Source organism: Bombyx mori, chromosome 8 (assembly GCF_030269925.1).
Source record: "Bombyx mori chromosome 8, ASM3026992v2".
In the NCBI taxonomy this organism is placed as follows: Eukaryota; Metazoa; Arthropoda; class Insecta; order Lepidoptera; family Bombycidae; genus Bombyx; species Bombyx mori.
In genome coordinates, this window is record NC_085114.1 from 14,453,580 (window position 1) to 14,470,096 (window position 16,517).

General features: G+C 37.5%; 1 protein-coding gene across 4 annotated transcripts in view; it reads left to right on the forward strand.

Moving 5' to 3' along the window:
• Window positions 1–16,517, forward strand: part of Lgr (leucine-rich repeat G protein-coupled receptor) — a 57,613-nt gene that overhangs the window by 15,099 nt on the left and 25,997 nt on the right. Inside the window, exons 2-3 of one of the 4 annotated variants that reach the window (XM_021346261.3) lie at window positions 15,130–15,245; window positions 16,160–16,220. Coding sequence is in view for 1 of the 3 variants with exons in the window: in XM_038012254.2 (XP_037868182.1) it covers window positions 4,553–4,560; window positions 15,130–15,245 (124 nt within the window). In the remaining 2 variants the exon portion in view is untranslated. 4 annotated transcript variants of the gene reach the window in all.

Genomic DNA, 16,517 nt, shown 5'->3' on the forward strand with positions numbered 1-16,517 from the left:
TTTCTCCAACAGTAACAACAGTACTTGCTTCGGCAGTACTTAAACTAAAATACTAACAGTAACAACAATAACGTTATTTAATGTATAAACCGTTCAATAAGAACTGCAAACTATCCCCTTGAAGCTACAGTTTATGTAGGAATAATGACTTTTTGGCGGGAACGCGAGGTGTGAAGTTGTGTGATTTGTTTTAATTTGTCTATTTAGTGTTTCTTCGGGTTTAAATGTGTAATAATAGTGGTTTATTAACTGTTTAATATCTGTGAAAGTGCACAAACGTGGGAAAATGAAACAAAGCCGCTGTACGTAACTTCTCGGTTTCCTCCAAAAAGTCCACTGAGATCTTAGTAAATGACCACCACCATTTTACTGAGATTATATTTCATTCCATATCATCTCATCTCATTTCATTTCATCCCTTTTGATTAATGTCTCAAATTAATCATCTTCATTTCATTTCACTCCATAATATCACATTTCATTTCACTCCATAATATCATTTTTCATAAAAATATGAATATAAATTAAAATAAGACATGACTTAAAGGTCTCAGTTACCAGGTCATAAAATCCATTACAAATAGGAATAATTCCAGCGCACCCTGGCGGCCGTAGATTACCATTCTCGAATATTTATAGTCTGTGGCATGTCACTTTTTACATCGAAAAAAGTCAGGATCGAAATTTTTGAGCGAGCCATAGTTTGTGGTGATAAAATTAATAATTTCAAGTAGATTAATTGTTGTAATTGATATAACTAGTTAATATCAGTAAAATAAAGTTGTGAGTGATTGATATAATATATAATTTAGGAACCAGAAGTACCGTAGAATTAAATAAAATTTCGCAACTTCAAAAAACTGTTCTGCTCACAGTAAACACAGTCGGTAGCATGGAGTTAATAAGTACCTACAACTGGAGTGCTGTCTAATGCCGAGAAATCGGTCTCGAAAGAGAATACTTTTTGGTCGCGGTGTCCTTGTCTAATGTGGTGACCATATATAATTTAATTATAGGACAAAATTATACACATGCATAAGTTTTGAATTTACCTTAAGTAATTCTGTGTAACCCTATGTAAATACAAAACACGTGCTTGCAACCTTTTATTTATGTAAATTCAATTCTAAACATTGCTTCGTCGTCATGGTGACTTTTTTTCGACGGTTTTTTTTGGAAATTGCTGCGTTGTCGAAAATCTAGCACTGAGTTTTATTACAAACATCATTACCTCAGTTCTATTACTTAAACTTCCTCAAACTCGTGTTTAACGTCCGAATACTCAACCGCGACTTAAATAATATATTATGTTGAACTTAATTACGCAATTCCTACTTTAATGTACTGGCTAAGTGGGCCGTGCAAATTAATATTTGACACACTGAGTGAGACACTGCAACACACATGGTCTGCGCGTATCGGGTGCTCTTTTCCTACATTCACATCTTCAATTGATTTAAAATTGTTTGTATTTTTACTTCTGTGCTATTTTAATGACACGTGTATATTAAGTCTACTAGTTACATTTTAGGAAATAAAACACAATAGGTAATAAAATGAAATGAACTGAAATTCATTTATTTGTTATATGTAGACAATTAAATAACTCTTAAATGACAAGTCAATACACATAACACGATACACATAGTACTTGATCTCTATTTACAAAATATTGGTTATACATATTATTATTATTAAGTTCAGTTAATTTTCTGTAGTCTTATAATATAACATTTCCTCTATTTTAAGTAAATTCTTTTTTTTCAACGAAATACATAATTTATTTTAATCAATATCTAAGTGGACCATGAGTATCATTAAAATTTCGCAATTTAAATTTCAATTCAATTAAAAATCGCCATTTTTCTTTAATAAATCTAAAATCGACTTTATATTTACAATCACTATTTCGCGACTTTTAAGTTTTTGTTTCAATACCTTAACATCTTGTCGTAATTTTGCTTTTCTCGGGGTATTTTTTATTTCTTGCGTTTGAGTACTTGATTCTTCTTGTTTGACCTTTATATAGGACATTTTCCAGAAATTCCAACGTCATATTTACTAGAAGATCCTACTCGTTCGCTTAACGTCAGGCAAATGATATACATGCTTCCGTGCGACGCTATTCAATACAATAAAAAAAGTTCAAAAAATACCACGTGATGGCTCTTATAATATGAAAAATACATTGCAAAATTATAGTTTTCACGATTGTTTTTTCAAATTTAGTATATGACATAGATTAAGTACAATTTACAAGACAAATGGTATTAAATATTATAATGAGAAAAAATATCTCACATTTTAAAAATATATGCTCACACTAGTAAAAATTTATCAATGAATCTGACATATGGAAGGATATTCCACAAACTGGAGACGATTCTCGCTTAAAACCACTTACATTAAAAGTGTTCACCATGATTACACGGAAACTTTCACGATTTTCGAAAAAAAAACAAGCCACAAGCTGTATCAGTGCCATTTTAACTTCGCACTACAAACGTAAATAGACGCCATTTTTCTTTTAATCCATTCATAGCTCTTTTTCGGTGATGCCAACAATTAATCTGGCTTCCCACCAAATTCAACATGAAAACCATCAGAAATCTACGTACCCACCATTAAATTTTCCATTAAACAGAGTTCTTATTAACATAGAACAATAATTTTTTTGTTAATAAGCTTTATTAATATATGATGTTCTATTAAAAATCAATATATATCATATAATCAATATAAATTGTCATCATCAGAAACTAATTTCACCATAACTTTGTACGTTTATTTTGAACCAATTTAATTTTTGACGTTGATGGAAATTCTAAATTCTCGCAACATTTTCTAGTTAAGTTTAAGTCACTTCGTTTAAATAATATGTATTTAGATATATTATTGTCATAAAATGTTTAAGATCCTGTAAAGTGGATTGATTTTAAACTTTTCGATAATTTTCAACAACACCCAAGCTACTAAAAAATCCACTAACCACTAAAAGCCATTTTTGATAACGAAGACGGGGTCCAAATTCCGAGATTTTATGGAAAATCCTCTAAGCTAGCAACACTGCTTTTTGTTTGTAAAATGTGCGAGAGGGACACCACCACTTAATAATCATTCTCTTTTCAGACCGTTTTTCCTTACATCTTTTGCTATTTAAAAATAAACTTTAAGCCATAGAGATAAAGTATATTTTTAGTTTTTATGTCAAACGAAGTAAGCACTCCAGTTAGAATAGTAACTCTATGGTCGGTAGTCTGACGCTCCGTTTACAACGGGATTTTTGAACGGAACTTGGCGCCAGATTCTACCGAATCTGTGGATCGTGTTTGATACCCTAGCGAAAAAGAATTTTAAAGAATATTAAATACAGAATTTTAAAATATGTAGCTACATAAATATTTTCCTCTACCTGACAATATTGCAGCTAGCTATTGTGGCTATTTTGCTATTTCACAACGAAATGTAAAGACGTTTATTCCGGTCACTATGTCAGAACCCTGCAGAGGTTAGGCTAAAATATTGTGTCACTCACCGCGGGAGGCATCTGTCACTCAAAGCGACCTCGTTCGCTTTATTTTAGGCTAAACCTGCGATACTGTATTTCAAAGTGATCTCAAATAAATTATCGAAATTACTAAGCACAGCTAAGAATAGAAAACACTTACAATGTAAGAAAAGTATTAAAGATAATGTCAAATTTTATCTACATAAGTATTTATGTACGCACTCGTATAGAAATAGGCAAAAACAAAACACTTCATCGCCATCTTTATCAAACGATTTCATTTTTTTTCAAGTTGTAAGTTGACTAATCTAGTTATTTATAAAATAGTTTTTATCCAACTTTTCAAGAGAAAACTGTCAATTGTAAAGTAAAAGTGATAATGTAATATACAAACGAATCTAAATCTTGAGGTAGCTGTGATTATGAACGAATATTGAACATTGGGCGAATCTCAATCTCATATAATGACCAATCGCTTCCGTCTTAAAATTCAAGGTTATTTCCTACTAATACTTATTATTTATTCGTGGGTTATTCGTATTTCACATTAGTTGTCGCCTAGAATCTATGGTCTGGAGGTAGTATTGTATCGCTTTAAACTTGAAAATAAAGTGTATAATCTATGGCTTTAAGAGCTTCCAAAATATGAACCTCTATACAAACAATAAGTATTTGTATCTATTTTGTAAATGTCTGTCTAGTGATTTCGTCGCTTAACTAACAATAGCGCACAAATATTCTTTTATTGAACAGCAGAGATTAAATACTGAAAATCTTCTAAGGATTTTATCAGATGTATGTGATCCGTCCGTAAATAGCTAACGCAGAGTATCGTCTCTAATATATTAAGTGTATAATCTATGGAGTATCGTTTAAATCTTAAAAATATATTCATTATGCGTCACTAATATACCTACGCGATATAAAAAAAAAGTATTTTTGTTTATGCCAAAAACTAAGAAAATTGAATTTACGCATTATTTATTAGCTACGCCATGAATTGCTGTTTCGAATCGGGAATTTGTCTCTCTTACACCAAATATAATGAGAAGGTACATATTTACCCCCTACATTAAAGCTTCTAAATTACTTATCTTATTTGAGATTAATTCTTTCTATGTATCTTATTATGATTTAATATAGAGATAGAGTAAAAAGAGTAGAAGGGTGTAAAAGTAGAAGAATCGTAGGATAGAGATCCCACCGTAAATGTATCAACTTCAAACCAGTAACCAGTAATTAGTTCAATAAGTCATTAGAGTCTAGACTATAATATGACATCTCATTAAATCTAATTAAGTAATAATGGCTTTAACAAGACTTTTCTGATTTTATTATAACTAAAATAATATTTATATAGTTGACTCTTATAAAAAAAGATATGATATTAATTTTTGATTAAAATTTCAAGAAACGAAAAGTTAGAAAATTATTTATTAAAATATTATTTTTATTGCTTAGATGGGTCGACGAGCTCACAGCCCACCTAGTGTAAAGTGGTTACTGGAGCCCATAGATATCTACTACGTCAATGCCGCCACCCACCTTGAGATATGAGTTCTAAGGTCTCAGTATAGTTACAACGGCTGCCTTACCCTTCAAACCGAAACGCATTACTGCTTCACGGCAGAAATAGGCACGGTGGTGGTACCTAACTGTGCGGACTCACAAGAGGTTCTACCAGCAATAATAGCACTCAAGCACACAGCAAGAGGTAAGGCAAAGGATTAAAGTATCAAAGAACAATCCGGGAGCTACCAACGCCTAAACATCGCCTTATCTGTCAGATACAACACCTATTTTTGTGTTGCAAGGTCATTCGTACGTTTTGTGGTTCTACATGCAGCGTGATATCTTGAAAATTAAACTGTTTAATACAGTAATTTTATTATTATAGCCGAAACGTTGTGCTGGTCGAAATACTTATAACTTCTTCCTTTCCTATGACTTATGATCGTTCGTTAGTTCGTTTCCAAATGATTCTTGTCCACCTTATGGTTATCTGGAAGAGATCGCTCTTAGCGATAAGACCGCCAATTCTACTTTTTGTATTTAATGTATCGCACTGTTTATTTGATTTTTGGTGTACAATAAAGAATACTCTCTCTCTCACTCTCTCTCTCTATGATCTCTTGTGACTTCTCACGTATTCACTAATCATAGTTTAATATCATAAAAAATGCTATAATCTATAAAATATTACAAAATTGCTATCATGTTAATATACCATATGCTATTAAGTTAGAATTGGTTTAATTATTATACGTGTATTACATTACACTACCGGCTCGCTATGATGGCCGTTTTGACGTTTGTCCACTCATGAAGTTTCGTATTAATAGTGATTACATTTGAAGGAGCAAATTGCTGTTCTTTATTGTCAATAGTGACGTGCAGTTAATCATAAAATTTATCGAATGTTTGAGGACACAAAATTTATTTATTACATTGATTTCTAAGCTTTATTAAGCTAATATATTAGGGTCCTGCGAACATTTATTTCTTATTTTTATAAGATTATAATTATTGGTTCACTTATTTACTACACAACTGGGCATTAAAAAAAAATGAAACTTAATACAATTAAAATAACAAAAAAAAAAAAAATGCTAAAAATATTAGAAGAAGCTTGTGAACATGTGACTAAAGGAGACTTGGAAAAGGTGAATAGAAGTGTTAAATGAATAAGGGAAGATTATGAAAGAGATGTGAACATAGATAATATTTTAGAAAACGAAATATATATAGCATTTTTAAACGAATATAGCCCTTTGTGGCATCTTTTTTTTGGTATCATTTTGTATTGATTTGTTTCTTGTGTGCATATAAAGTATGTACATATATTCATTTTCATTCCAATATTCAGATCGTTCAAATATATTAAGTAAGCATTTATATTTTTGTTTTATTAAACCTTTTTAATCAGGTACTACTTGCAATAAAAACTTATAGATTTCATTATATTTTTTTCAAGAATAAATTGACATTTCACATCACTATTGTAATATGTCAAAACGGTCATCGTAGCGTGCCGGTTGTATAAATAATATTATACCAATTGCTGTGGAGTGGGTAAGGCATAATTCAAAAGTGAATAATATGGACATCACTACTAAGTCTAAATTGTATAGTATTGTGGCGGGTAGCCATCATTACAACGCAAGATATTTGACAGATGCCTGAATCTCGCTTAGACATTTTCAAGATAAGCTCGCATATGTACAAGTTCCGAACAACAACATTCGGACCGCCGGTCTACCGAGCAAATATCACCCGCTCGGTGGAAGATCTTCCCTTCGTCGTTGAAGCCTCCCAAAATTCAATCTTTCAAACTTGAATCGACATACTGCATCTTAGCGGCAAAAACAGGTACGATGGTGCGATCTACTCGTGCGGGCTCACAAAAGGCCCTTTTACCAATGAACGTTTGACACCCTGCCTATTTCTGCCGTGAAGCAGTAATGCGTTTCGGTTTGAAGGGTGGGGCAGCCGTTGTAACTATACTGAGATCTTAGAACTTATATCTCAAGGTGGGTGGGCGGCATTTACGTTGTAGATGTCTATGAGCTCCGGTAACTACTTAACACCAGGTGTGCCGTGAACACGTCCACCCATGTAAGCAATAAATAAAAAAAACACACACACACACACAACTTCACTCCTCGCGTTCCCGCCAAAAAGTCATACATATCTGACTATACCAAAATTCAATTAATTCCATAGATTACATTCTTGTTCCATAGATTACAAATTCTGAAAAAACCGGTAACACAGAAAGGTTTACAGTTTGCATAAAACCTGCGATCACGGGTTTGGCACGGCCCAAATAATGCCAACGCTATAACACCGAATCCATTAAACAAGTACAAATTCTATACAAACGTAAGTCGCATGCGAAAAAAAAATTGCAAGGTCTCTTTCAATGATAACATAATACAATAGATAGCATTAATGTATTATGGCACTCGATAAATGAAGTGTCCGATAATTCCCGTTGTACGTATTTAACAAAGAACTCACGTGTGCGCGTTATTGATCAGTTTCAATTATGGCAACTAATAATTGAAACCAGTTAAAATTAATTGAGATTAAACAAACGTGACCCGGGTTTCGTAATACTAAGTCGCGGACGATTAAAGGATTCACGGAATTCAAAGGAGCAACATCAGTTTTCTATGTGTTTTATACCGTACTAGCTGACCCGGCAGACTTTGTAGTGCTTCAATCGATAAATAAAAGACTTAAACTATTGTATAAAATAAACTTAAAACAAACAAAAGGAATCCGTCCGACGGGAGGCACATTAAAGGGAAAACAAAATTGCAATTTTTATTTAATTCCGAGAATTTTCATATTTATCTACCTTTTAAACATTCTCTGGACTTTCACAAATAATTCAAGACTAAAACTGGCCAATTCGGTCCAGCCGTTCTCGAGTTTTAGCGAGACTAATCGATGGAGACTAACGAACAGCAATTCATTTTTATATATATAGATTCCATGGGGAGTAGTCTGAGGAATTGTTCGAGACGATACCTTCATGTATTTTTTACTATAGCGCCTCCGGAGCCGAATTCTACCATACTGGAAACGCTATGATCATTCACAGTGCATTTCCAGTGATCTTGTCTGCCACTTGTGGCGACACTCACTTTGTGATGTCCAAGGACTCCTAGAACCTTATACCCGATGATAAAATCTGAGCTTGTGTGCGGTTACATACAAATAAAATAGGTACCTAAACTCAAGTATAATCAGCCATATATGACTGATGGCAATTAGCACCAATTTGGAAATTTGGATGCTATGAATGCTTTTAATGGATATTTTGTAGAGGTGTTTTTTTTAATTTTACTTTAGGCTCTTAAAGTCAAAACAAAACTGAGTGAGAGATGGTGCTTGTGATGCCGCCAACCGCTCCGGCCTATGACCAAAAGGGTCCGGGTAAATAGTCCCATGGACGTCACGGCCTTATCGCAGCAATAGAACACGATTACTATCAATTGCCACAGGCACAGAGAGCACACATACCAGCGTATGCAATCATTACATTTCATATTGCCGACAGAATAAAGAAATAAAGACTAATTGTTTCTTCATAAGTCGTTGAATTACCCATTTAGCTTTATTCGCCGACGACACGACTGTTTACTATTCTAGTAGAAATAAGTCCCTAATCGCGAAGAAGCTTCAGAGCGCAGCCCTAGCCCTAGGACAGTGGTTCCGAAAATGGCGCATAGACATCAACCCAGCGAAAAGTACTGCGGTGCTATTTCAGAGGGGAAGCTCCACACGGATTTCCTCCCGGATTAGGAGGAGGAATCTCACACCCCCGATTACTCTCTTTAGACAACCCATACCCTGGGCCAGGAAGGTCAAGTACCTGGGCGTTACCCTGGATGCATCGATGACATTCCGCCCGCATATAAAATCAGTCCGTGACCGTGCCGCGTTTATTCTCGGTAGACTCTACCCCATGATCTGTAAGCGGAGTAAAATGTCCCTTCGGAACAAGGTGACACTTTACAAAACTTGCATAAGGCCCGTCATGACTTACGCGAGTGTGGTGTTCGCTCACGCGGCCCGCACACACATAGACACCCTCCAATCCCTACAATCCCGCTTTTGCAGGTTAGCTGTCGGGGCTCCGTGGTTCGTGAGGAACGTTGACCTACACGACGACCTGGGCCTCGAATCAATTCGGAAATACATGAAGTCAGCGTCGGAACGATACTTCGATAAGGCTATGCGTCATGATAATCGCCTTATCGTTGCCGCCGCTGACTACTCCCCGAATCCTGATCATGCAGGAGCCAGTCACCGTCGACGCCCTAGACACGTCCTTACGGATCCATCAGATCCAATAACCTTTGCATTAGATGCCTTCAGCTCTAATACTAGGGGCAGGCTTAGGGACCCCGGTAACCGTACTCGTCGAACTCGACAAAGAGGTCGACGTGCAACCTAACCCATGCATCAGCCCGCTGAGTTTCTCGCCGGATCTTCTCAGCAGGTCGCGATTCCGATCCGGTAGTAGATTCATTCGCGAAACAATTGCTCTTGAGTTGTTAGGTCTCCTTCGGAGGCGCTCGGGCAGTTGTTAGCAAATCCCACCCCTCTTGGCTGAGCCTTTGCTCGCCCACCTGTCCTGGTGAAACTGGAAAGGCCTTCGGGCCACCAGTAAACTTTCAATCATAATAAAAAAAAAAAAAAAAAAAAAAAAAAAAAAGTCGTTGAATACACAAAATAAATAAATAAAAATCTAAAAATACATTTAATCCTCGTTAATTTTCATTTTCGTCGTATCCTTGATGATCCAATGTTATCAGGATAGTAAATATTTAGTGCTATCAATTTGTATTGATAAATTGTGTTATGACAATTAAATCGATCGTAAATTTCGGATAATGCCATTTATCTATATATTAATACGTGAAGCAAAAACTTTGTATCCCTTTTTACGAAAATTGCGCGGACGGAGGAGTATGAAATTTTCCACACTTATAGAAAATATAGAGCAGAAGTGCACATTTTTTTTTTTTTTTTTTTTCGGGTAGTGGTCCGAACCTCCTACGAGGTCCCCGCGCAAAAGGGGCGCGCGGGGTATGTGAGACTCAACGATCTGCATGGTGTTGTGAGCAGACCGCGGGCCCAAGGATTTTAGGACCCACCCACTAAACGACTCCCCTGCACTCTTACACCCGACGTCCGATCCCCTCCGAGGTCAGAACCCGGATGAGGTAGGGGGGCTACCGCGGTCAACACTACAACCAGACGGCGCGGCTCACCCCAAGGACGCCCAGCCGACGGAGCCTTCGAGGCGAATCGAAGGCTCTGAAACGTCGGCCGTCTCGGTACGGCAGCCCGTCGGGCCGCCCAGACGGTGCCGCTGGTGTCCCGGAATACCCCGCTGGACCAGAACCAGCCTGCCGGGTCGGGACGCGATATACCGTCGACCGGTCGCTCTATTCACTCCACGGCAGCGCGCTAGAGTGCTGGTAGCGCGCCGCGCGGCCTCACCCCCTCAGGTCGCCCCTTCACCGGGGGGAGGCCGCCACCTACAGGGGCCGGGACGTACGGGCGTATTCCCGCCTCCGGCCCCCGGCTCGACGGCGACGGATCGGTGCGGAAAGGGAAGAGCTCTCCCTCTCTCGCTCCGCCGCCTCCTTCTGCGAGATGGTGGACTCGCAGAAGTCGAGCATCGCCTTCCAGGACGCGTCGCTGCCGAGCATCGTAGCCACGACGCGCGGCAGCGAGAGGTCCTCTCCTATGACCGCGACGAGGGCGGCGCGTTGCTCGTCGAAACCAGAGCAACGCGCCAATGTGTGTTCCGCTGTGTCATCCTCGTCGCGGTCAGCGCAGTGGTGGCACTGCGCCGTCGGTTCCCTTCCGGCTATCTTAAAGAGGTACCGGCCAAAACACCCATGGCCGGTCAACTTCGATCAATATTATTGATCGAAGCCGGTCAACATCTGAGTCAGCCGGAAGGTGAGACATCCGCGGTCGCGGCCCACCCAGTCCGCGAGAACCGGGCGAACCGCCTCGACGGTACGGAGGCCGGCCGACGGGTCCGCCAAGCGGCGAGACCACGCTTAGAAGAAGTGCACAATCTTCGATCAATGCACAATGCTAACATTTTTTTTAAAATAATGCATAAAAGATACATTAAATCAATAAAGAAAACATTACACACACTACATACCATGTATTTGACGCACACGCGCATGCATACTATTTATTGTCAAACTTTTGTTCTTTACGTCTGTTGTCAAATTGAGAATAGACTAAATATTTTCTTTGTTAATTTTTATAGTATAGTCTTAACGAAATTAGTGATTATAGAAGTATAAAATACAATCATAATAGTGTACAAACTTACAATTCCAATTAATTATAGTCGAATTTCGACTACTGCGGGACCTCTAGTTTATATAAGTACCTACTATATAGATGTTATTTTTTCTGTTAACGCAAATGTGAGTCTACGAGACTTCGAGGTCATCAACCTGTTAGGGCGTAGCTCCAGCTGATGACCGCTTTTCGTTACATTGCGTCGTCTTTCCTTCTTTCGTGTCGCCTTGCATGGTTTTAATTTATTCTCAGATGTCCCAGAGCCCACAGATCTCGCTTTTAATTGGTAATCTACTGTTTTGATTGACCTGGGTGACCTGGGTGACCTTGCAGTTAATAAATTTCAGATTGCAGATTGAACTACTTTACCCAATCTGTTGCTAAAAACCTCACTCTTATCTTCTTATCTTGGGATCTTTGTGACATACTGATTCGTATGCTTGCATTATTCGATTGCTATGATTAAAGAAATGGTAACCGAAGTACCAAAGTTGAATATAAAAATATACACTGACAGTGAGATAGTAAGATTGCTGTTAATTAACCTCAAAATGGCTGCGCACGGCCGAATACTAGTTGTTACAATTAAATATACATTTTATTATGTAGAATAGGGATCGCAGTGCACAAAAACAAATTTACACTGTTCCAAAAGTCTTCTGTTATAATAATAATTACAAATTAATTAACACTTTTATTACGCCTTGCTCATTTTATCGTCACCATCTTCCTTTTCTCTGTCATTCTGTCTGTCACTCTCTTCTCCCTTTCTTTCCGTTTTCTCTCACTCACTCACATCTTAACGCTCCGTTTCACACTCTTTTCATACGTTCCGTTCTTACCAATCCTACACATAATATATAATAATATATCGAGGAGTAAAAGGATTAAACCAAAGCAACATTTCGCTGAATACGCAACATTTATCATTGTAATTAAAGATGCGTTTTATTTGGTATAAGCATCAATAGTTTGATGTTTTTAATTGAACTTCAATTAGGTATGTTTACCCCATTCAAATAACCGAAAAAGTTTTTGTGTAATGATACTTTTTCCAAAATTTAAACTTTAGGTTTAGGTTTAGGTTCCTCCTGTAAAGTTGCAAACATATCGCTTAGATCAAATATCCTTTCACTCGTCGCTATAGTTTTAATAAACAAACATATACATAACTAGCGGACCCGACAGACGTTGTCCTGCAAAAATTCATTCAAGTCGATCCAGCCGTTTAGTTGTAGTATACATAAATAACCTAGACACCGACTGCAGCGTCATCTGTCGGGCTGATTTGTGAATCTAAACCATCCAGGGCGCCACCCAAACGCATATAAAAAAAAACATTCAAATCCGTCCAGCCGTTTAGGAGGAGTTCAGTGACAAACACACGCACAGAAGAAATATTTAAAAAAAGACTAGCTGGCCCGGCAGACTTCTCTCAATCTATAAATAAAAGACCTAAACTTTTGCATAAAATAAACTTAAAACAAACAAAAGGAATCCGACGAACGGGGGACATATCAAAAGAAAAAACAAAATTGTTATTTTGATTTAATTCCGAACATTTTCATATTTATCTACCTTTTAAACCTTCTCTGGACTTCCACAAATAATTCAAGACCAAAATTTGTCAAATCGGTTCAGCCGTTCTCGAGTTTTAGCGAGACTAACGAACAGCAATAATTTTTTATATATATAGATAGATAGATAGATTAAATACAGTACATTTTTTTTTTTTTTTTTTTTTCCTACCTATGCTGATAGCCTTGAGAGGCTATTTCAGCTTCACCCTAACGTTAGTAGGTGAGCTCGCGGGGCTCAACCGGAGAGTTGCTAACACTGACCCTAGCAAGAGCAGTGCTTCGCAGAATCTACCACCGGATCGGAAACGCGACCCACTGAGAAGATCCGGCGAGAAACTCAGTGGGCTGTGTCTATGGGTTAGTTCGCTCGTCGAGCCCTTCGTCGCAAGCGACGGGTTCGACGAGGACGGTGACCGGTGCTTGTGGTGCCTAAAAGCACCGTTAATGGATCAGGAGGATCCGTAATGACGTGCTTTGGGCGAATACAGTACAGATGTTTCATTTGTACGTTACACTGGCGTTAGTTTCGGTTTAATTCTTAATTCGTGTTTTTCACATTGAATTTTACGACTTCACTGTAAATACATATACATGTGTCATTATCATCAACATCGCTATCTAGATTTAGAACGTAATCTTTTGAGCCATAAAATGTATTTAGATAGTTACGCGCGTAAATAATTAAAATTCGTTGCGAGCATTTGTGTGTGTGTTTTTTTTTTTAAATTAACTTTAATATAAATTCATGATCAGTTTGTCAGTAGGTGAGCCAAAATAATTTGGAAAAAATTCAATTAATCTTGTTTGTTGTCTGTTTGTTAAAAAAAAAAACAATATTATTTATGGCAATAAATCACGCACTGTCATCCGGCCCCAATTTAGGTTTCCCTGTGCTATGGATACCAGAGACTGAGATACATATTTAATTACGTTTTAAATATTTACAAATCTATACTAATATTATAAAGCTGAAGAGTTTGTTTGTTTGAACGCGCTAATCTCAGGAACTCCTGGTCCGATTTGAAAAATTATTTCAGTGTCAGATAGCTCATTTATGGAGGAAGGCTATATGATATCACGTTAAGACCAAAATAAGCTGAGCACCAGTAAAGAATGTTTCAAGATCGGGGTTTTTTTCCCTTTTGAGAGTTTGCGCTGCGGAGATGGTTAAAGTTTCGCTAAAATAATGTATAAGAAAATTGATCTCCTTTAAAAAAGTCCGTGACAACATTTTTTATTACTTAGACGGGTGGACGAGTTCACAGCCCAACTGGTGTTAAGTGGTTACTGGATCCCATAGACATCAACGACGTAAAAGCGCCACCCACCTTGAGATATAAGTTCTAAGGTCTCAACTATAGTTACAACGGCCCCACCCTTCAAACCGAAACGCATTACTGCTTCACGACAGAAATAGGCAGGGTGGTGGAACCTACCCGTGCGGACTCACAAGAGGTCCTACCACCAGTAATTACGGAAATTAGAATTTTGTGGGTTTGATTTTTATTACACGATGTTATTCCTTCACCGTGGAAGTCAATCGTGAACATTTGTTAAGTACGTATTTCATTAGAAAAATTGGTACCCGCCTGAGATTCGAACATCGGTGCTCCGCTCAACACGTATACACCGGACGTCTTATCCTTTAGGCCGCGATAGCTTCCAGATAGCATATGTCTATATGTTAAAGTTGGCTCACTATAACGTTTTTTATGCTAACCAAATTTGTTCCAAAAGGAAGCATTATTTGTGAAGGTGTTTTTATTAAGAGGATATTAAACCCTATCTAAATAAATATGTTATTCATTACAACATTGAAACACCCAAATCACTTCAAGATAGGCTTTGACAATTATAGATTTTTCTGGATATCTCCAGGATCCCATCATCAGGTCTTGATGATCGGTTCAAGCATTCTCGAGAAATCGGTGAACATACATTCGAGCATAATTTTTATCTCTATTTTGAAATCGGTTAAAAAGCGTGATTTTGGAACCTTAAATAGCTCCTTAAAATTCGATTATACATAAATATTTTGACTTCCTACGTAAATGAAGAGGCGGTTAAAATGTAGCGTTACGCCAAAGTAACAATTCCACGCGGACGAGGTCGCGTGGCAAATGCTAGTATAGATTATAAACAGCCAGACAAGAGCAAACATTTTTTTTCATAATACAATATTTGTCCTAGGCGGGAATCGAACCCACGACCCTCGGCGCAACATTCAGGGCTGTCAACTGCACCACCGAGTCAGTTTATTGAGCACGATCGCCGTTCTACCTATCAAACTTTAACACGCGTGAACGGTCAGTTAGTTCTTTTGTCGTCTATTTTATGCACACAAGAGGCCGTCAGCGCAAAAGTGGCCTAAGTTACCATAGTTATTATGGAGCAATGAGTTTTAAGTTTTTATGATTTTGAGTAGGCAATAAAACAAACGCTCAAAAATAATGTTTACAAAGCCATCTGTTATCTATGGATGAAATTATGGATAGGCATATTTAGCATCAAAAATTATTATATTTTAAATAAATTGCAATATAGATAATTATAAGCATGATTATGAAAAATTGTGGGTTAGGCCACTTTTGCGCTGACGGCCTCTTATGAGAACGGCAATTCGTTCCTTGTCGTCTAGTTCGTGTCCATCTTAAAAGATTCCTAAGGGAGATTCCTAAAGGAAGTTAAAAAAGTACTGCCTACCGTTAGTCACGTCCGCCCTCGTTCCATTTCTATCTTTATTTTTGAATTCTCGTCAAGTATCTGTCTTTGTCTGTGTCTAGTCGTTGACTTGTCTTATGTTTCTTTTATTTTTATTGCCCTTGTAGGCAGACGAGCATACATACGGTCCACCGTGAGTGGTTACCGTTGCCCATGGACTTCAGCAATGCCAGGGTTAGAACCAAGCCGTTGCCTACCGTTGAGTACTCTCCACAAGCCCCGTTTGAAGAAGGACAAGTCATAGCGCTCGGGAAACACCGTGGAGGGGAGCTCATTCCATAGCCGGATGGTACGTGGCAAAAAAGATCTCTGGAAACGCACTGTGGATGACCGCAGTGGCTCCAGGTAGTATGGATGAACTCTACCCCGGTGGCGGGCGGGGCGATAGTAAAAACGAGATGATGGAATCATCTCAAATGTCCTGTCAAAGAGGTTGCACGCCGCGACAACGCGATTCCGAATGACTTCCATTATGATATCTGTTATGTTTGTTTCACAGATGTTATAAAATATACAGAGGTCCCGCAGTAGTCGAAATTCGACTATAGCTAATTAGAACTGTAAGTTTGTACACTATTATGATTGTATTTTATACTTCTATAATCACAAATTTCGCCAAGACTACACTATAAAAAATATTAACAAAGACAAACAATATATAATCTATTCTCAATTTGACAACAGACGTCAAGAACAAAAGTTTGACAATAAATAGTATGCAAGCGTGTGTGCGTCAAATACATGGTATGTAGTGTGTGTAATGTTTTCTTTATTGATTTTATGTATCTTTTATGCATTATTTTAAAAAAATATTAGCATTGTGCACTTCTTCTCTATATTCTCTATAAGTGTGGAAA